We start from the raw sequence: 19817 nt of genomic DNA, 5'->3' as shown, positions 1-19817 counted from the left end.
CACCCGGCGCAGACCAGGGGATCCCCTGGCTGGGCCAGTCCAGTCACAGGGTGCCCGATGGGGGCGAGGCGGTCAGGCTGGGGGAGGGCAGCTCCCCAAGGGCCCCAGGGCTGCTCTGTGGGGGCAGCAGGGCCAGCTCCGGGCAGAGGGTGCCATCCCCCACTTTCCTTTCCAAGCGTGCTGTGACCAGTGGGGAAGGGAAGAAGGTGGGTGCTGTCTCTTTTCCCCTCTGGCACAGCAGGAGCCCATCCAGGCCTCCAGGGTCTCCGGTTTCCTCACTCCCCGACTGAGGGCAGCTGCAGCCCCAGGCAGGGACACACGTGCACCCACACCCTCTCTGCCCGAGGGACCCTTGTCAAATTATGTTCTCATTTAGGACGGCCCCCACACACAGTTCCTAAAAGCACTGGCACACTGCTCTCCCGCGCTCATGGGCCTCATAGCTGCTGGGGCCTCTGAGGAAGGTGGGGGGTCCAGGAGAGGAACCTGGAAAGGGGAGACAGAGGCAGGGCCCACCTCCCCGGCCCCCGTGTCCCCCACCCCCTGCAGACCCCCCTACCCCCAGCAGGGCAGGTGAGCAGTGGAACTGAGAAAGGGCAACACGGGGGCGGCAGCGTGACGGGCCGTGTCCGCAGCATCTACGTACCAAGCGGCCCGCTGGGCGAGGTGGCGACCCCAGGGAGCAGGACCAGCAGCAGGAGCGTGGCACCCGGCATGCTGGACCGGCGCTGGAGTGTGCACTCCCGCCTCGGAGGCAGCCTCCGGGCAGCACCGAGGCCCTGCAGGTAGGCAGGCAGCCGTGGCCTTGGCTGAGCGGCCACCCAGGAAGGCAGGGCGCGGGGGCGGCAGGCTGAGCGGTGCGCATCAGAGCCGGGCGCCCAAGGTCTGCCAGGGATTAAGGGCTCCTCTCTGACCAACCTGTGGCTGTTGGGGCGTGGGGGGGGGGGTCCCCGCACACTGCTCGCTTGATACCAGGCCACTCAGTACAAACACCACCCTACCGGCCCCCGCTGGGCTTCAGTCTCCCCTCGTGCAGAGGCCCCTTCCCCCAGAGGGGCACGGCTCCCCCCCCCCCCCCCCGCCAAGGTCAGAGCTCACAGCCCCTTCCCACCTCTTGCTGCCTGGGCCTGCCGAGCTGAAGACAAACCACAGACTCAGTGGAAGAAGAGAGACGGTTTATTCTCAAGCGGCTAAGGGCTTACAAACAAGGGCATTTCGTTTTTTAAAAAGGGTGTGTGTTGGGGGGGGAATACTGGCGACCAGAGAAGGAGGGGTCGAGGGCCGGCAGCCCGGGCCAGGCCACCCCAGGCCCCTGCCTGCCCGCTCCGCCCTCTGCCTGGTCAAGAAGGATGGCTGGTGACTGGCGACGGAGGGAGGACAGGAAAGAGGCAGAGGGAAGAAGAGGTTCCCCCAGAACCCCCACTTCTTGCGGAAGGGGGGCAGGGACGGGCAGACACACTCACAAAACAGAAAATAGTTAAATAAAAATAAATCCAGGTGGCTGGCCCAGGGCCTCCGCTGGCCCTGGGCCCAGCCACGGAACCTTCCAGCTACCCACAAAGGCCTCCCCCGCTCCTTGGCTGGGCCAGGTGAGGGAGGGTGGGGGACCAGACCTGTGGGCCCCCCACCCTGCCCCCATCCCCTCACAAAGGGGACGGGGTAAGAGAAGGCGGCGGTCCCCCTCCGGGGCAGGGGGCAGAGAGCAGAGAACTCTGTACTTTTGAACACGCGGCGTTTCGGAGTTCAGGAGCGGGAGTGAGAGTGGACAGGACGGACGGGATACAGTGACGCCTCGGCCCAGACGGCGTCCGTGGCCGGCCAAGCTCCTCACCTTTGCTGTTGGTTGGTTTTGTGGTTCTGTGGGTTTCTGTTTGTGTTTTTTGTTTTGTTTTGCTGTCCACTTGATTTGCATGCATCACCAACAAAAAGGAAACACACCCCCTTCCCACTGGGGCTGCTGCGGAGGGCGCAGGGCGCACTGGCCAGCTCTGGGGGAGTCCAGGGGTGCTCAGGGGCACTCCAAGGGCGTCCCTGCCTGCACACGCCCAGCCCTCAGCCAGCCCCACCTCTGTCCTGTGTCACGTCCTCGAACCCCCACACCCACCCCCTGTACCCTCTCTCCTGCCTCCCTGGGGCCCCCGGGCCCCCGCTCCTGCCACTGAGCCCCTCTACCATGTCCCTGCCGCAGCAGCGTCCGCTGCCCTCACCGGGCCCTGCGCCCGCCTTCCCTGAAGGCCACCCTGTGTGGCCGCCGCCCCTTGGGCTCCCTCCACGCCCCCTGAGGTCCTCAACTCACCCCACCCCAGCTGTGGCCAGTCTCCAGCCGCAAGGGCTGGCCCCAAGGGAGGAGGAGCCCCCCAGAACCCACCTTTGGGGCTCGCCAACCCCCCAACCCCTTCCCCAGACGCCTATACCCACAGGCGGTTGGGGGGCTCCACCACAAGCAGCTAAACATGACTTTGGTAAAAGTTTCTGAAGGTACCGACAAACCCCATGAGAACAAGCTCTTTGCCCCCCCCACCCCAAACACCCCACCAAGTACAATAAAATACAATAAACTCCAAAAAGGACCCCCTGAGATCAAAGAGAGAGAGAGAGAGAGAGAGAGAAAAAGAGACCAGCCCAGGCCCAGCTGCAGTCGTAAGGCCCAGCCTGCCTTCCTGGGGCGAGGGCACCAGCTGACGGATTCGCCACTGCCGGAGACCTAAGTGGACCCAGGAGTCCCGCTGGGGGGCGTGGGCAGAGCCCAGGTGTGGGCAGGAGAGAGGCAGAGGCAGGGAGGGAGACGCGGAAAGCCAGAGAGGTAGAAGGGAGCAGAGAGGGAGGCGGCGGCAGGGAGCAGGGCTGCGGAGGGAGGCGGCGGCGGAGGGGCAGGCACACGGCAGGGGGTGGGAGGGAGGGGCGGATGCGCGGGGAGGGGCGGGACGGGCGGCTCTCTCCCGGGCCCTGGGGGCCGCCCCAGCCCAGAGGTTACGACTGAATAAATAGCGAGTCTGCTCGTGGCCTGCTGTCTTCCGTTCACAGTGTCTGTCAGGGGGACGCGCACGGCCGGCTGACCCGGGGAGGCCGGCTGACCCCGGGGACGGGAGGGGCTGGGGCCTGGCGAGCCCATCTGTCCACGGCTGGTGGGCAGGGGGTCGGGGCCGGGTCGGCGCCCCCCCTACTTTCTGTCCTCGGCCCTCAGCAGCTGTCCAGGTCCCAGGTCTCCCCTGGCGGGCAGCTGGGTGGCCAGATGGGGAAGGGGGGGCCTGTGGCCATGCCCCTGGCCCCCAGTGGGGCTGGCCGCCACCACGTGGCTACCTGAAGAAGGGCAGGTGGTGCTGGCTCAGGACTCCACTCGTCCTCGGTGACTCGGTCTTCGCCATGACGTCCTTGAACCAGGACGCCACGTCCACCTCCAGCATCTCGTAGCGCTTGATGAAGCTGTGTTCCTGCCGGGCCGAGGGGCGGGGCTGAGGACGGGGGGAGGAGCCCAGCGGCAGCTCCGCCCCTGGGGGAGGGGGGTTCCGGAGGAGAGGGAGGGGTGGGGAGGGGCCCCAGGTACTCACAAGTAGCTTATTATACTTTGGTCTCTTCCTGTGATCCTTAGTAAGGCTGGAGGAGGAGGAGCAGGAAAGAGGAGTAAGAGCCGGGGAAGGAGGGGCAGCCGGGCGCTCCGTCTCGGTGTCCCGGCTTGGAGGGGGTGGGCACCCGTGACCTGGGGCTGCTTGCTGAAGCCCGAGGCCCCGGAGCCCTGCACTTAGGAATCCGGCCTGCGACGGAAGCCCAACCTGGACTGTGAAGGGCTTGTGGGACAGGTGAGTGGGGCTCCCGTGGGACGAGCAAATGCAGCCCCTGTGCAGGCAGAATTCGGCTCGCAGGGGCTGGACACACAGCCCCCCAACCCCACCCCCGCGAAGGGCCAGCTTCTACCCGCACCCCTGCTGGGAGGGCCTGCCTTCTGGTGTGGGTGGGGGGCTGCTCCGTGGTCGTCCCCCCAGCCCCAACATCCCTAGCTGGCGACTCTAAGCACCTGCGTCCCTGACCCCTCGCCCCGCCTCCCGGGGGGGGGGGGCGGGGGGGGAGGCAGGGGCTCCTCACCAGTCTTTGACAAAGGACTGGAAGTCCCCTGAGAAGCCCATGTGCCCGGGCAAGAGCGGGGGCTCTTCCTGGAGGACTTTGGTAAGGACCTCAAAGTCTGTCTTGCAGTTCTTGTAGGGAAACTGTCCCGTCGCTAGCTCCACCTAGAAGAGACGGCGGGGCCGGTGGGGCTGAGGACGGGTTCCTCCTCTCCCTTCCCGCCTCCCTCTGGATCCTCAAACGGTGGGGGCCCCCCACTCACCAAGGATATGCCCAGGCTCCATACGTCGGCCCGGATGTCATAGTCCGGCTTGGTGGGGTCCGGAGGGTCTATGCGCTCCGGCTGCCGGGGAGCAGAAGGGGAGGATGTACCCCCGGGTCCGGTGCGTCACCTGGATCCCCCAGGCCCACCCACCCAAGCGCTGCGCGTCGGGGGCCCCACTCACCGCCATGTACGCGGCACAGCCGGCGCTGCGCGTCTTGGCCTTGGAATCGACCAAACGTCCGCTGATGCCAAAGTCACAGAGCTTGATCTGGCCCCGCTCGTCCAGCAGGATGTTCGAGGGCTTGACGTCTCGGTGGATCACGCCGTGCTTCTCCTTCAGGTAGTACAGCGCCTTCACGATCTGCAGCGGGGACAGCGGGACAGCACGGGTGACGGGAGGACACCGGTGACAGGAGGACAAAGCAGGTGGGTGGGTGGGGGAATGGTGGCGGAAGCACCCGGCCAGCCGCACCCCTGCCCGGTCCACTTACCGCCACCGTCATCTTGCCCAGGATCCGCTCGGGGATGGGGCCCTGCACCCGCTTCTTGAGCTTCTCCGCACATGTGCCCATGAGCTCCATGGCGATGAAGACGTCCGTCTGCAGGCGCAGCACAGGGAGGCTTGGGTGCGGCTGTACCCCCCAACTCCCGCCCACCCCACGTGGACTCCGCCCAGGAAGGAGGAGACCAGCAGAGCCCCGGGGGACAGGGGAGCATCCGCGGCTGCCTGCCAGCGCTCACGTTGGTGATAAACGTGCCGAAGCACTGCACGATGTAGGGGCAGTCGTGGCTCTTGAGCACCACGTCCAGGTCCATGAGGATCCGCTTGTTCTCCTCCTTGTTTCCCGAGCGCCGCATTTGCTGCACAAGGACCAGGGGAGCCTCAGCCCGCAATTGGGGAGGAGTGGGGGTCGGTTCCCGGGACGGGGCTCACGTGGGGCGGGGCTCACCTTGACGGCGATGACGTGGCCCGTCTTCCGGAAGCGCATCTTCCACACCTGGCCGCAAGTGCCGCTGCCCATCTCCCCCAGGTTCTCCAGATCGTTGATTTCGGCCTGGTAGCGCTGGCCAGGACAGCCAGAGCTGGAGGATGGGCCGGGCCTCGGCACCGCCCCCACCCCAAGACCTAGCCCCGTGGTGCGCCTGCCCACCCCCCAGGGGGCCAGGGCCAGGGTGGTACCTGGCCCCCGATGGTCAGGTAGCCGGTCTGCTTCATGATCTCCTGTAGCTTCTGGTCAATCTCAATGCTGGGAGACAGGACGGAGGTCTTAGTGGGGGATGGTCCCAACCAAACAGAGGCCACCCTGGTTCCTGACCCACAGGGGTTCCCACAGATTTAACCACCCTCCTCCCTAGGACAGGTGAATGGCCCTCCCCACATCCTCTCCTGACCCCCTCCCCCCACTGGCCAGCCGCCCCCGTTCCAACAGCTCACCTCTCCATGCTGCGGGGCATGAACAAGGTTGATGGAAGCCCCAGCATGTTGCGGGGCCGGGCAGGGGGTGTGGGGTGCTGTGGGGAGCTCTCGGAGCACGGTGAGCGGCTGCCCCCATCATTGGCCAGCGGGAGCTGGAGGGCTGGGTGGGGGGTGAGAACCAGGAGTGAGAGGGGGTTAGCCACCACCTGGCACTCTGGGGCCTTGGGACTCTGGTCTCCCCCTTCCTGGCATCAGGTAGGCCAGCACAGACCCCCCACCCCCCACCCCACTGGGCTGGAGGAGCTAGGGTCTCCCTGCACTCTCAGAGTGCCTTCTCCCGCCCCCCTGACCTGGAAGAAGATGGCGTGGGCTGGCAGGGAGGGGTGGTTTCCAGAGGCTAAGGGGTTGTCCCCAAGTCTGTGCTGACACGGGATCGCGGCCCAGGGACTGATGACATCCTTCAGCCAGGCGGCCCGCCCGATATGCCCCTTTCCTCCCCACCTCTGCCCAGGAAGCTGGCCCAGGGCCACAGCGCCCACACTCCGGACCATGCGAGGAGGGAATGCCCGCTAGGATCAGCCTGGGTTCTGGCCCTGACGGCAGCACTGAACTCGGCTGCCCATTAAGAATCAGGCAAGACCATCCCAGGGAGCCAGTGGGCGAGGGCCCCATGCTTCCTTCCGGCTGCCTGGCCCCACGTTCTGTTCCAGGGTCAGGGAGGGCCACCCTCTAGCCAGTAGGCTCATCTCTGAGCCTCCCAGTTTGGCCTGCAAAGCTGGGGCCAATGGATGGGGGCAGGACCCCAGGCTGGGCCTGTGTCCTTGGGGTGAGGGGATTCCGGTGGGCTGGGGCTGGGGGTGGGGAATGGGCCAGCGGGGGTCTTCTCAGCAGCCTGCATGCGGACAGCTCGGGCATGCTCCACGCAGGCGGGCAGGCAGCGGGCAGGCAGCGGGCACCCCAGGACGGGCAGGCGGCATTCGGGGATCAGGAGGGCAGGAGACAGACAGACAGATGGGAGCCAAGACTCGGGGCCCAGCTGCCCAGAGGAGGCACTGCAGAGACAGGCCAGACAGGGGCCCGGGACAGGACAGTAGGTTCCCGGAGGGGCTGGGATCCTCCCTGGATGGGCTGCCAGGAGGGTGGGAGCAGAGACCCGTGTGGCCCCTGGAGAAGACAGATGATCCTCCACTGAACCCTTGTAGCCCAGATGCCCAGATGCTCTAAAAGGGGGTCCCTAACCGTGGAGGGCACTGGCTGCAAGTGTCTCTAAGTGGGGCCAAAAGAGAACCTTCCTATGGAGAACGGCCGGGAGGCCTGGGGCCACCGTCCCACGACCCTCAGTTGATGCCCCCTTCTCTGCCTGCACCTCCTGCCGCGGTCCACGCTCTCCTCCCACAGTTCTGCAAGCGCCTTGTGACGCGGGCCCATGGACAGTGACCCGTGGACACAGACGAATACGCTTGAATTGCTGCCGTCTGGGTACTTTCTCTGCCCCGTTACCCCGGGCCCAGACCACGTCCAGAGTGAGGGAGCAGGTCCGTGATCCTAGCCTGCAGCCGCAGAAGGGACACGGGTCTTGGTGGGGTCTGCTCAGAGCAAAAGAAGAGCTCTGGGGACCCCAGGGAGCCTCCTGTGCTCCCTCCCTGTCGCTCTAGGCCCTGGCTTTGTCACGTCCCTGCTGCACTCCTGTCATGGCCGGAGTCCTGATCCCTCTGTCTCTGGCTCAGCAACCTCAGGGGCACCTGAGGGGCCCCCGTGCTCCCCTGTGCCTGGACTCTCTGGCGACACTGCCAGGCTCTCGCCCCCTGAGAAATATCTGGGCCCCTTTTCTGCCCTGCATGGTCACCTCCTCTCTGGGGTGAGAACCACACCCCGACCCTCTGCACGCTTCTGGGGGTTGGGGGGAGACACTGCCAGTGGCCCTACAACTGAAACACGGTGGGGACCTGAGGGGGGCTAAGGTGGGCGAAGGGAGGAGGTACACAAAGGCTCTGAGAATGGAGGTTACAGAGGTGGTGAGAGGCCACGTGGCAGGTCAGGAGGGCACAGTGAGAGCGAGAGGCTGAGTAAGAGAAAGAGAGAGAGAGAGAATAAGAAAGCGCATGGGAACACAGGACCAACAGGAGCCACAGACATACCGGGCTGTCAGTCCAACATACATGCACGCACACACACACACACACACACACACACGGGATGGCACAACCAGCCCCCACGCACACACATACAGACAATATGCTGAGAGCCCTGAACAGAACCAGCCCCACGCTGTCTTAACACACACACACACACACACACACACACACACCATCTAGTTCCACCTACACAAGGGCCAACAGGGCCAGACCCCTCAGATGTGTGTCTGTTTCTCCAGCTCTCTCTCTCTCTCACACACACACACACCCACACCCTGCACACACCTGCTCTGCACCCACAAGCAACCGCACTCAGGACCCTGCCGGCTGCTTCCTCTACCTTCGTTCACGGGCTCCCTGCCTCCCACGAGCCTGGGCTCGTATCCCAGCTTCTCCAGAGGCCTCCCTGACCAACCACCCCCTGCAGACCTGGCCTTTTCTACAAGGCATCGCTGCTTTCTCCGCTTCTTCCACACTGGGAAAGTGCTCACTGTCCGTGACTGTCAGCCACGCGACAAGGGGCCCTTGGTCCATTCCGTCCGCCGCTGTGTCCCCAGAGTGGAGCGACATGTGTTTGCTGTGTTGTTGAAACAAATCAACAGGAACAGCCCGACGGCCTGACTCAACCTTCTCTTTCTCCCTTACACACGCATGCACACACGTGACCTCTCACAGGCGGCAGACTCCCGGTGGGTAAAGGAGCTCACTTCCTCTTCCAGGAGTCCAAAACTGAGCCCACCAGGAAGGGAGGAGTGGAAGGTGAGTGCACAGAGAAGAGGCCAAGTGGGCCGAACACTGTTGATCACTGATGGTGTGCAAGGAGAGAAAGTAAGAGTGACAGGAGCGCGCGCACACACAGCATGGGGGGTAGGGGAGGGTATTCTGCGGCGGGGGCAGCGGTTAGGTCAATGGTGCAGACGTCCAAGCGACGATGATAAAAAGGCTGGTACCTGCTCGTTGGGACGGGGCAGGAGCAGGGCTTAGAGTGATCACAATAACTGGATGGGGAAAAGGAAGAAAAAAAAAAAAAACAACACCACGATAAATCACAACAGAAACAACTGATTTGTTCAAAAGAAAAGAAATCAAATCATAATGAGGAAGAGGGGTGAGGCGCGAGGCTCCAAACTGCAGAGACGGGTAGAAACCGACAGAAATGGCAGGACCGGGAGGATGGATGGAGCTGACACAGACACACATGCCTGGAGGGGGCTCCTCAGGGACCTGCCCGCCATGGGCCTCACCGTGCCTCACTGTGCACCTGGGACAGCCACCCCATAAGGGACCCCTGGCCCCATACCCAGCCCTGTCTCGACCGTGCTGGGGCTAGCGGAGGCAGCACTGCAGAGCCCAGTAGGGAACCTCCAGTCCTGGGAGGGCTTTCTGCCCCAGGGAGGAGCCCACACGCCTACCCCAAGTCAGAAGAGGGAAGGACAAGGAAAGGACCGCACACAGGGGTCGGGGATGGTCGGGCTGGGTGAGCAGAGAATGACTGCAATGCCCTGACTGACGGGGGAGGGGTGCCCCCTCCTACCCGGAGGACCCCTTAGGAGCTACATAAGCTACAAGGACCATATCAGGAGAAGCACCAAAGAGGCCAATTTGCCAGCTCGAGAGACACAAAGTGTGTGGTGGGGTACCATTCGTCAGGTGTGTGGGGAGGGTGAAGATCTGATGCCCTCTAGCTGGGGGATTTAGAGGGGGGGGGGGCGTCCTGTGGGACCTAACAAAGAAAGCAGACTGGCTGGGGTAATCCCAGGCCAGGTGCATCCCAGGCCAGGTGTTGGGGGAAGGCACAGCAGCTTTTGAATTCAGATGGTAAGACGCCAGGGAGGTAGGTGGTCACAGAGAGAGCGGGATCGGAGACAAGCGGTACGTGGTCTGGGAGGCCGAGTTATCACACACTCGCCTCGGGTATCCTTAGGCTAGGTGAGTGCAGGGAAGAGGGAGTCCCTGGAGTCCAGGTGATGAAACGTTGCCAGGCTGGGGGTCGGGTGTGTAATTTTGGAGAAGCTAGAACAGTCCCCAAGACAGCGGCAATGAAACCAGTCAGAAGAGTCTGAGGGTGCCTGGTGTATGTGGGTAGGGTGTGCACGGGACAGGGCCTGCTAGGCCCAATGACAAGGGCCCAGCCTGGGAAAAAGGGATTCCCAGGCACAGCCACCGGGAAGGAGTTCGCAGGAATAGGGAGTTATATGGGGTCCTATGACCTCAGGGGTCACCCGGGCCGGGTGTGCGTGTGTGTGGGTGTGAGTGGATCGTCCACGGAACCATATGACAAGGACCCAGGTGCAGAAGAGGAAAAGGGGCCTCCTGCCGGGCACTGAGATGGCAGCAGCGAAATCATCTGGTTGGCAGAGGTGTCCGCGTTTGCCGGGAATCTGCATGTGGTCACGGTCGCGTGGATTAGGGGGAGCCGCGGCTCCGGGTAGGTGACGGGGACACAGGCTCCGAGAATCACGGTGAGGGGGCGGGTCATCAGGTGGTGGGGGGCCTTCGACCGGGGCCGGGTAACTGGGCTCGTAGTCCCCGTAAGGGGAAACCCCTACGTTGGGGGAGGACTGCCCGGGAGCCCGCGGCCCCACGCCCCCCGGGTCACCGTGACCCTCTCCCTGCGAACAGACAGCAGGGGGTATGGGGCGGAGAGGAGGAGGAGCAAGAGCGCCCCGGAAGCGGGGGCGGGGCCTGACGGCGGGGGCGGGGCTTACCGCGGCGCGCGCCCCGCCCCGCCCGCCCCCTCCCCCACGCCGCCGTGCTTACTGGGCCTGGGCCGCTGGGGGCTGATATCCAGGTTGAGGTCGATCCTCCGCCGGGCCTCGCGGTTCTCCTGCTTCAGCTTTGCTTCCAGGCGGGACAGCTTCTGCTCCAGGGAGGACGCCGCCATCTTCCCCGCCGCCGCCGCGCACCGCCCGGCCGCCCGTCAGTCCGGCAGACAAACACCGCACTGCGCCTGCGCCCGGATGACCCCGCCGAGCCGCCGTCTCTCCCTGCATGGCGCATGCCCGCGGCGCGCGCTCGCCCATCCCTCGTACCTAACCTCTGAGCATGCGTGCTTTTTCCCAGCCGGAGAGCTGACGCCACCTAGAGCTCGCGTCTGGCAGCGTGCAACGCCTCTCACCGTGAAGCGCACGCGCTGATTCCGAGCGCACTCTCGGGAGGCGCTGTGTGGAAATCCATTCACACTGTTTTGCAGAGAAAGGCGGGGGCGGGGGGGGGTCGGTGCGCCTGCGTACGGAGGGGTAGACGCGATCCCGCGCGTGGCCTTTTTTACGCATGCGCAAGCTTGGCCCGCTCTTTTGCCGCTGTTCCCGGGAGTAGCTTATTGCTGTGTGTCCTCCCCAGTGTTGTTTTCGCTCTTCCCCGCCCGGCCTGTTCTCTGGCACCCACGCTCCCTCACAGCTGCCTTTCTCGTCTGGGACAGTGCTTCATTAGGATCCCTGTTAGGCTTAATTGCTGCCTTCTCACCATAATTAGGCGCCCGTGGGGAGCCCTTTCTATTTCAGCAAGCTCGGGGTTGGGCAAGGACTGGCGGGAGGGGCGGGGTAGGGCTCGGTCACTGTAGGGTCTCTAGGACCAGCGGCATGACCCCTGATCTCGAGGACACGGCCAGGGTCATGGCCAGAGTTCCAGGTCAGACCCAAATCGGGTATTTCAAGACTTTCCCTCTTCTTCCAGCCCCAGAATGTGAGCCCTGCTCCTGGGCAATGCAGAAAATGGGCCTTGGTGTTAATGCGCCTCAGCCTGTCTTCCCCGAGGCTTAGCTAGTGTGATGAGTGCCTCGGAAAATGTCCCCAGCTGGAATCCTGGTTTTCGGAAAGCAGTTTGCCTCTGCTCTCAGTTGCCAGGAAGAGGCTCACATTTTGGAGACACCTCGTGGTGTCCAGTTGCAGGAGGTCAGGGTCAGGCGGCTTGTCCCATATGCCCCACATACTCCTGGTCCAGCACAGGAACACTGGTGGGCGATGAAGGCTTGTGGGAACTTCTGTGGTGACAACTGACGGGTCAAACCGGTACAAGAGAGTGGGGTCTGGAGAACTAACAGATAATGTAGAGGAAAAGGGGTTCTCCAGAAAAAAGGTAGGCAGAGGATGCCACGTCATTTCTCCTGGTAAGTCAAGATGGCTCTGCCTCTGCTTCCAGGACAGAAAAACTCATACCCTTGATGCTGGCAGGTGAGTATCGCTGCTTGCCTATAACCAACCGGTCTGGTGAAATGGAAGGCTTAGACAACAGAATGGATACCAGAGATCAGAAGTTTAGTTTTCATAATTCGTATTATTTATTGAGCATCCTCTGATAGATGCTCCCTCATACAGGGAGTATTTGAAAGACAAGTTCCTGCCTGTGCTCAGAAGAATGTAACCTCCATCGAAGGCGTTCTGAACCCTGGAGTCTGCCATCCTTCGGATGTCCATGAATGGCCCTCTGGGATGTCTGGGGGAATCTGCTGCCTGCCTGAAGTCGCTTGCGGAAATTTGCATGTATGTGTACCTGAGCATTTTCCTGGGAAAGGAGGTGTCCAGCTTTTGTCAGATGTTTAAAAAAGTCTAGGACTTAAAAAGGGTTCAGAATCCCTGCACTGGACATCCAGATTCTGGAGGTCCACAATTCTCAACATACAGACCTAGGACCACCTTCATTAGAATTACCTGGGATGCTTACTGACAGTCAGGTTCCTGGTCTCCAGCCAGACCTGAGTCAGTCTTCCAGGGGTGGGGCCCAAGATGTTTTGTTTTGGGGATGTTGATTTTGATGCATAGCCAAATGTGAGAACCATTTTTCTGAGTGCACGTGTACGTAGCAAACAACTTATAAATAAGGGATTGGCATCAAAGCTCGGGGTGAGGGTCGCCGGTCTCCTGTGTCTGTGTCCCCTCCTTGGGAGAGGACCCCAGATAGAAGCTGTTTTGGTCCAGGGCGGGGGAAGGGTTGAAATCCCATTGGGATGTGCCGCACCCCCTTATATGGCACTAATTGAGCTAGAATGTCCACGGGCGGGGCAGGCCAGCCAGCCAAAGACACAGGTGTGGTTTTAGCCTGAGAATCCAAGGACTGAGTTAATCCCTCTCTGACGTTCCACCCCAAATCCACGGCCTCCCGTCTCTTCTCAGACCAGCCCCAGGATCTTGCCTGGACCCCACGAGGCTGATGTGTCTGCTCCTCCTCTCTTGGCCTGGGCCGTCTTGGCCACCTCTCTTGAAGACAGCAGCAGAGACTCTGGCGTGGAAGCATCCAGAAGGCCTCTACCCCAACCTTCCCCACCTTCGCTTCATTCCTCCTCCAGTTTCTCCCGCACCTCTGCTGGCAGGCCCTCGTAAAGGGCATCCTCTACCACGAGCCCCACTTTCCTGAGCCCCACGCAGTTGCCAAGCTCTTCTGGCAGCACCTCCAAGCGGTTGCCCCTGAGCTCCAGGCGCCCGAGGGCTCTGAGGGCCCCCACCTGGGGCGAGAGCTGGCTCAGGTGGTTGTAGCCCAGGAGCAGCGTCCGCAGCTTGCGGCAGAAGAAGAGCTCGTCGGGCAGGGCTTCCAGGGCATTGTAGGACAGAGCGAGGTGCTGCAGGTTCTGGAGGAGGCCCAGCTCAGGGGGCAGGGAGCGCAGCCCATTGTGGGAGATGTCCAGCAGGCGGAGGCTGCAGCACATGCCCAGCTGGCTGGGCAGGGTCTCCAGCTTGTTGTGGCTGAGGTAGAGCTGCTCGAGCCCCCGGAGCTTCCGCACGTGCTCGGGGACATAGGCGATCTGGTTGTGCCACAGCCTGAGCGTGACCAGCTTGCGACAGTGCTGGAAGCTGAGGATCTCCTCGATGGACCGCAGGTGGTTGTCCTTGAGGTCCAGTTCCTGCAGCGCGCCCAGGCTGAAGATGGCGTGGGGGATGCGCTCCAGCCCGCAGGCCACCAGCTCCAGCTCCCGCAGCGCCGCCAGCTTCTTGAGGCTGTTAAGGGCCAGCAGGCGGGCCCCATCGTTGTGCAGGCTGAGCCGCTGCAGATGGCCGGCCACGTCCGTCACGCTGGCGGGCACCTTGCCGGCGTTGCTCCGCAGAGATAGCACCTTGAGCTGCTTTAGCTCCCGGAGGCTCTCAAGGGTCGCTGCCCGAGCCAGCTCCGGGGGGAAGAGCCCCTCGAGGTGCAGCTCCTCCAGGCCCCGCAGCCCAAACACCCACAGGGGCACCTCGCGGAGCTCCTCGCACTTGACGCGGATGACCTTGAGGCGGTCACGCAGGAAGACCTGCAAGGAGAAGGGCAGCCTGGCCGGCGAGTGCAGCAGGCTGAGCTCCTGCAGGCCCACCAGCTGCGAGAGGCCCGGGGGGAACGTGATGTCGCAGATGGCCTCCAGCCGCAGCGCCTCCAGCTCGCTGAGCTCGAAGACGGTGTCGGGCAGCCCCGGGAGCATGCAGAGGGCCAGCTCGAGCCGGCCGCGGGCGTTGCGCTGCAGCTTCTGCCGAAGCTTCTCGGGCGTCCACTCGTGGTTCAGGTTGAGTTGCTTCAGGCGGCTCTCGCTGACCTCGGAGAGGAAGACGGCGAAGCGCTTGGAGTAGAGCGAGTCATACTGGTCGATGAGGTGGAGCATGAAAGCGAAGTCATTCTTGACGTCCGGTATGTCCCCCATGCCGGTCTCCTCCCGCACCGAGCGGAAGGAGTACTCCTTGAGGGGCCGGTGGAAAAGCCAGTAGAGGGTGTAGAGACAGGTCAGCCCGTAGACGCACACGAAAGAGATGTAGCAGAACGCCAGCTTGGAGAAGAGGTGGGCCTTGGTGTGGTTGCAGCAGAAGCTGGCGTAGCCTGTCACCTCCGAGGTCTCGACCCTGCAGGCCACCAGGAAACTGATCTTCTCCACATAGACCAGGTTGTAGACCAGGATGGCGAAGAACTTGCAGACCTTGAGCACCGTCTGCCGGATGTACATGGTGTACAATATGTCGCCTTCCTCCACGTGCACGCGGAACTTCTTGACCTTCTCAAACAACGCCTTGGCCTGTTCGCCCTCCTTCTTGTCCAGCAGGGTGACGGCCGGTGGCTCCGTCACCACCTTCTCAGGCTCCATCAGTACCTTTTCCTTCTCACCCTCACTTGCCTTTCCTGGCCCCGCGGACGCCTCCACGGTCGCCGTCGCCCGTCCCGCAGCGGGGCCCTTGTGGTTGTCCCCAGAGACCTCGGACAGGGCCCGCGTGGTCCAGGGCGAGTCGAAACACTTGCCCAGAATGGAGATGAAGTGCTCGATCTTGGAACTCGTGCCGGGGAACTTGAACCAGAAGCTGGTGCAGACCATGAAGATGAGTGTGTGGATGACGACCAGGTAGGGGAAGTACTTGGCGTACCAGTGGAGGGCGGTCTCGTAGCACAGCTGGTTGATGAAGCTGTACTGCTGGAGGTCCAAGTTGTTCTTGAGGCCGCTGACCTCCCGGAGGCCCCCCATCTGCTCGGAGACGCCCCGGGGCAGCAGCTGCTGGCATGGGGCTTCGGATAGATTCTCTCGGAGTTCGTGACTGGGCAGACAGATGATCTTGTCCTGTGTCACCTGGGAATGAGGCGAGGGAAGAGGATCAAGGAGCTGGGTCGGCTTGGATAGCTGGCTGAGGGGGGCAGGTGGGCTGAAGGTGGGAGGAAGCCCCAGGCCCTGCTGACTGTCCTCAGCTGGCTGTGATTTTGGAAGAGTCGCTAAGCCTCTGAAAGCACCTCAGTCTTTGAAAAAAGGAGTTTGGTTGAATGCGATGCTTGGTCTCTCCCCCTCTTAGCCCTGGCAAAAGATCCTGAAGTCCTAACCCTTAATACCTGTGACTAGATCGTCTTTGCAGAGCACACGTGATCAAGTTAAGGTGAGGTCATTAAGGTGGGCCTTACGTCCTTTGGACAAAGACACATGCACAGGGAAGAGGAGCTACGGGCATCTATACACCAAGGAATGTCAGAGGCCACGGGAGAGCCGGGAAGGAGAGAGGCAGGGAACGCAGGCTCCCTCTGCCTCACAGCCGCAGAAGGAAATAACCCCCGTCAACGCTTTGATGTCCCCCTTCCAGGCTCCAGAACGGTGGCACCCCCTTCCGGAATCCCCAGGCCCCGCCCCGCCCCGGCGGAGCGCCTTACCTGCAGAGTGCAGCCGAAGACCCCGATCATGAGCATAGCCACCGTGAGGTACTCGGCCAGCACATCCCACCAGGGCTTGAGCACCTTGAAGGCGGGCTGCTGCTCCGTGAACTGCTTGAACTCGGCCACCGGAATCATCTTTCCTGCGGGGGAGGGGCAGGCAGGGGTTGCAGAGACCCTCAAGAGGGGGTGCCTGGTCGTGGGCCCCCAGCGAGCCGGACACCTGCCTCTGCTCCCAATTTGCCTTCTCGCCTGTCCCAGCCAGGCAGAGCGCACGAGCTGTGTGCCCCCTTCCCCTCTGCCCCAGACCTCACCTCCTTCCTGGAGCCGAGCTCCTACTGTTCTTCCCACTTCTGCTCCCCGGGATCCTCGCTCCCATCTGACGCTGCTGGCCCTTTCAGAGGTCAGGACCCGCAGTCCACAGGGCCGCTGTCCCCCAGCTGGCCTGTGTGGCGCTCTCCCAGAACGCAGCCGCCGCCCACCCTCGATGCAGAGCCCGAAGCGCTCGCTCTGCGGCTCTGACTCCAGACACCCAGCCCCAGCTCTCTCTGCCACTGGGCCAGAGCGCGTCTGAGGCAGGCTCAGGACTTCCGGGGTGTGGGCCCCCCACCCCCTTCAGGGGCGCTCTGGGCACCACCTCCAACCTCCAACCGGAAAAGCCGGCTGGAGCCTGGCTCTGGTTACAGGGCCCGAGGGGCAGGGAGTGGCAAAACCGAAGGCTGGTCAGTTAGGGGGAGGGAGCACTAGGACACCTGGGTTTCTACAGGGGTTGGTGCCCAGAATCTGAGGCAGAAAACAGAAGCCTGGGTAGGGGGTGCCAGGATGCCTGGAGGGCAGAGGATCAGGAAATGGAAAACACAGGGAGAAGCCAGAGTGACACCTACAGCCCGGGACTGGGGCTGGGCGGCCGGCCCACTCTGTCTGTCCCTGGGTTTCATTTTAGACCAAGGTATCATTATTTCAGATACGGACGGCCAGGAGCAAGTCACATGGGGGCGTGGGCCACAGGCTGGGACATCACCCTCCCAAGCAGGGAGCCGGGGGAGCCTGCCTCCCACAGGGAGCCTCCCTACCCAGCGCCCTGAGGCTGGACGGAAGGAAAGTGAGGCAGCAAGACCTGCACTGCTTCCCAGGGGGCTCCGAGGCTGGACCGCCCCTCCCAGCATCCGTGCTCCTCTACCCTGCCAGTTTTCCCATATGGGGTTCCCGGAGACTGGGCAAGGGAGGGAGGCATCCGGGCCATCAACGGGTCCCCCAGCCTCTCACCCATTTCCTAGGGGAGGGGAACCTGGCCTTGGCCCACACCTCAGTCAGTTACTCGACACTTCCCTCCGACCCTCCTTTTTGTTGGTCCCCAGGTCAGTGAGGCCTTGGGTTGGCTCCTGGGTGGGGATGGGGTGGAGGTGGGCAAGGATACAGGATGCGGGTTCTGCCCACCAGGCTGAGGGCTGAGGGCGGGGCAGTCCACCACACCTTCTAATCCCATCAGAGGCCCTCACTTTGGGATGGCAGGGGCAGGGCCCCTTGACTCAGGCCCTGACTCACCCCAACCGGGCACGCAGACAGGGGGTGCTCAGACAGAACCGAGGCTCCCTCCCACAGTGCCCCATCCTTCCCTCTCACCGTGACACCCGATCCTAAAAGGAAAACTGTATCAGTCCAGTCCCTGGGGAATCTTAAACACGTGGGGCTCATGCCCGGGGGGGGGGGGCCCAATGTACACAGCAGCCATCCAAGGGGACACCTGGGGGCATTCTGGAGTGTGCGCCTGGATGTACACGCTGAGCTGAGGGGAGAGCCGGGAGCCAGCTGCTGGGGACCTGTCCCTGTGAGGGACCCCACTCCGCTGTTCAACCTAAGGAGAGCACTTCTGGGGGCTGTGGCAAAAATACATGGGCAGGGACCGACGTTCTGCCTGCGTCCATCTCGCCTGGCCAGGAGCTCTAGCGCCCACCATACCAGGACTGCAATCAAAGGCAACAAGGCAGAGACACCCAGGGTCCCCAGTGGAAGGCCCTGTGGCTCTCACGGAACAAGGTATACATACACAACACCATCGGAGGCAGACATGGGGGTTATCATTATCTGTCTCCATGACTCAAACTGGATGGCCCGAACCTGCCATTAAGCTTCCACAGACACAAGATGGGCCCCCCCCACTTTGTCTGAGCTGGGCCCCAGGGCGGAGGGCTTGAGGGAAGGGGAGTCCGGAGGAAAACAGCCACTCGGCCACACGCTCCTTATGGCCACCAGATGCTTCCAGGACCTCCTTTCCTCCCAACTCTCGGAGGGAGGGTGTTGCAACCCTCATTTTCCAGACTCTCAAGGAGGGAAATAATCAGCTGGAGGTTTCACAGCTACCAGTGGTATTTAAGGCGTAACCCCCAAGTCTCATCTGCCTGGTAGCACCCCCCCACACCGCCTTGTACGCTTGTGGGTGAAAACCTCTGCTGAGATGCCACCGTGTCTTCTCCAGGAGACCCTCAGAGGGGAGCTCCAGCAGAGCAGATGGGCGGTCGGCAGCTGCTCGGATGGCCAGGCTGGAGGGTCCTGGTCCACCTAACCACCAGGCCCAGCCCGAGCTCCACCCATCCGTACCTCACCCCTGCTTCTGCTCTCTCAGGCCCTCTCCGGAGCTCCCAGGTGGCCTCCCAAAACAGGGCACTGGTGGGTGCTCCTGGTCCCGGCCCCCCCTCAACCCACAGCCCATGCTCATGGGCAGGGAAAACACAGTGATAGTTGTCAGCCCTGAAACAGGCTTTGGAACACACGGGTCCAATCTTTGACTTTTACACAAGAGAGAAACTGAGGGGGAAAGAAAGTGCGAGAAACTGAGGGGGGGTGGGGGGATCTTAGTAGCATATCTTGGGCCAGGCCCGGGCTTGGGGGCTCCCAACCTAGTATGTTTCCAAGCCGCACTGCCAGGACTTGGGAGCGGAGGGAGTCTTGAGGTTTAAGAGTTCTGGATGGGACACCCTGGAGAGGATCCCAAGGGGTGAGGTTCTGGGGGCGCTGAGGGGTTCGCAGAGGTGAGTTGTCGCTGTCTCTTTCCCCCAGCAGGCAAGGAGAGGGGAACAGGATCAAGACCCCGGGGATGGGGGGGGGGTCCTCCATCCTGCTGACCTTCGTTCCGTTCCGTCCTAGCCCAGACCCCCCACCCCCACCCCGCTCCCTGACAGGCGCCCTCGGGCTGCCGACGGCCGAGTCTCTCGCCGCCCCCACCCCCTCCCCAGTTCATTGTGCCTCCCAGCGGGCCGCGGGCTCGGGCGCCAGGGTCAGCGGCACCTGGGGCGGCCCTCATGCGGGCCAGACCCGCGCCCCGCCGCCCCGTCCCCGGGGACAGACAGCCATCTACTCACCGCTCCGGCTGGGACGCTGGGCCCAACTCCTGGGTCCCTGGGAGCGGAGCGGCCGGGACTCCCGCAGAGTTCCCGGGCCAGCCTGGGTGAGTCAGGGCGGGCGGGCGGGACAGGAGCCCGGGAGCCGCCCCGCCTGCCCGCCCCGTGGACGGCCCGGCCCCGCCTCCCTCTGGGCCCTCTCAGGTCGCCCCCAACTCCCGGCGCCGAGGGGTTGTGGGAGGAGGGCAGTCGTGCCCCCGCTCTCCCCGCGGTGGGTGAGGGGCGGGCCGGAGGAGCGGGGGTCTTAGACCTTTGGCTCAGGCTGCAGTCGGGGAAACGGAGGGGCCCGGAGGGACTGCGCTCCCAGAACCAGCCTCGGGGCTTCCTTCCAGGATCCAGGCTGCATAGACCCTGTCAGGAACAGGTGACGAGCCTCCCCACCCCCGCCCCTCCCCCAGGTGTAGCCACCTTCAGGCATAGCCAAGGGACCAGTGAACAGAGTCCGGGGAACCAAGGGGGGTTTC

At 63.1% G+C, this 19817-nt stretch overlaps 2 protein-coding genes across 4 annotated transcripts; both read right to left on the bottom strand.

Annotated features, from left to right (window-relative positions):
* Positions 1-1154: 1154 nt before the first annotated feature.
* On the bottom strand, positions 1155-10851 carry MAP2K7 (mitogen-activated protein kinase kinase 7). 2 transcript variants are annotated; one of them, XM_045085020.1, is made up of 12 exons: positions 10637-10851; positions 8827-8874; positions 5760-5901; positions 5505-5571; positions 5275-5388; positions 5066-5185; positions 4816-4923; positions 4506-4685; positions 4322-4402; positions 4081-4223; positions 3549-3594; positions 1155-3431 (listed from the first exon to the last, which is right to left on the bottom strand). In XM_045085020.1, the coding sequence occupies exons 1-12, from the start codon at positions 10758-10760 to the stop codon at positions 3297-3299; spliced, it is 1308 nt and encodes a 435-aa protein (XP_044940955.1). In that variant the 5' UTR covers positions 10761-10851; the 3' UTR covers positions 1155-3296. The 2 variants fall into 2 exon arrangements, with proteins under 2 accessions (XP_044940955.1, XP_044940962.1); XM_045085027.1 differs by lacking the exon at positions 8827-8874 and having other exon boundaries at positions 10637-10850.
* Positions 10852-12131: 1280 nt separating this feature from the next.
* LRRC8E (leucine rich repeat containing 8 VRAC subunit E) lies at positions 12132-19419 on the bottom strand. Of its 2 annotated transcripts, none has more exons than XM_004771690.3 (3): positions 19315-19419; positions 15956-16098; positions 12132-15389 (listed from the first exon to the last, which is right to left on the bottom strand). In XM_004771690.3, exons 2-3 carry the CDS (start codon positions 16091-16093, stop codon positions 13146-13148), a joined length of 2382 nt encoding a protein of 793 aa, XP_004771747.1. In that variant the 5' UTR covers positions 16094-16098; positions 19315-19419; the 3' UTR covers positions 12132-13145. The 2 variants fall into 2 exon arrangements, with proteins under 2 accessions (XP_004771747.1, XP_004771746.1); XM_004771689.3 differs by lacking the exon at positions 19315-19419 and adding an exon at positions 16270-16930.
* Positions 19420-19817: the final 398 nt, after the last annotated feature.

This window comes from Mustela putorius, unplaced genomic scaffold (assembly GCF_011764305.1).
Source record: "Mustela putorius furo isolate JIRA1106 unplaced genomic scaffold, ASM1176430v1.1 tig00000095_pilon_pilon_pilon, whole genome shotgun sequence".
Lineage (NCBI taxonomy): Eukaryota > Metazoa > Chordata > Mammalia > Carnivora > Mustelidae > Mustela > Mustela putorius.
The sequence above is the reverse complement of the archived record's forward strand: the minus strand, read 5'-3'. Positions and strand labels throughout refer to the sequence as shown.

Bases quoted from the DNA above. Each gene is read 5' to 3' on its own strand.
- MAP2K7 (XM_045085020.1), bottom strand. From the start codon at position 10,760: ATGGCGGCGTCCTCCCTGGAGCAGAAGCTGTCCCGCCTGGAAGCAAAG. The intron at 5,572-5,759 runs GTGAGCTGTTGG...CCTGTCTCCCAG, and splicing joins ATGCCCCGCAGCATGGAGAG to CATTGAGATTGACCAGAAGC. The intron at 5,186-5,274 runs GTGAGCCCCGCC...GTCCTTGTGCAG, and splicing joins GCCACGTCATCGCCGTCAAG to CAAATGCGGCGCTCGGGAAA.
- LRRC8E (XM_004771690.3), bottom strand. From the start codon at position 16,093: ATGATTCCGGTGGCCGAGTTCAAGCAGTTCACGGAGCAGCAGCCCGCC. The intron at 15,390-15,955 runs GTAAGGCGCTCC...CCTCATTCCCAG, and splicing joins TCTTCGGCTGCACTCTGCAG to GTGACACAGGACAAGATCAT.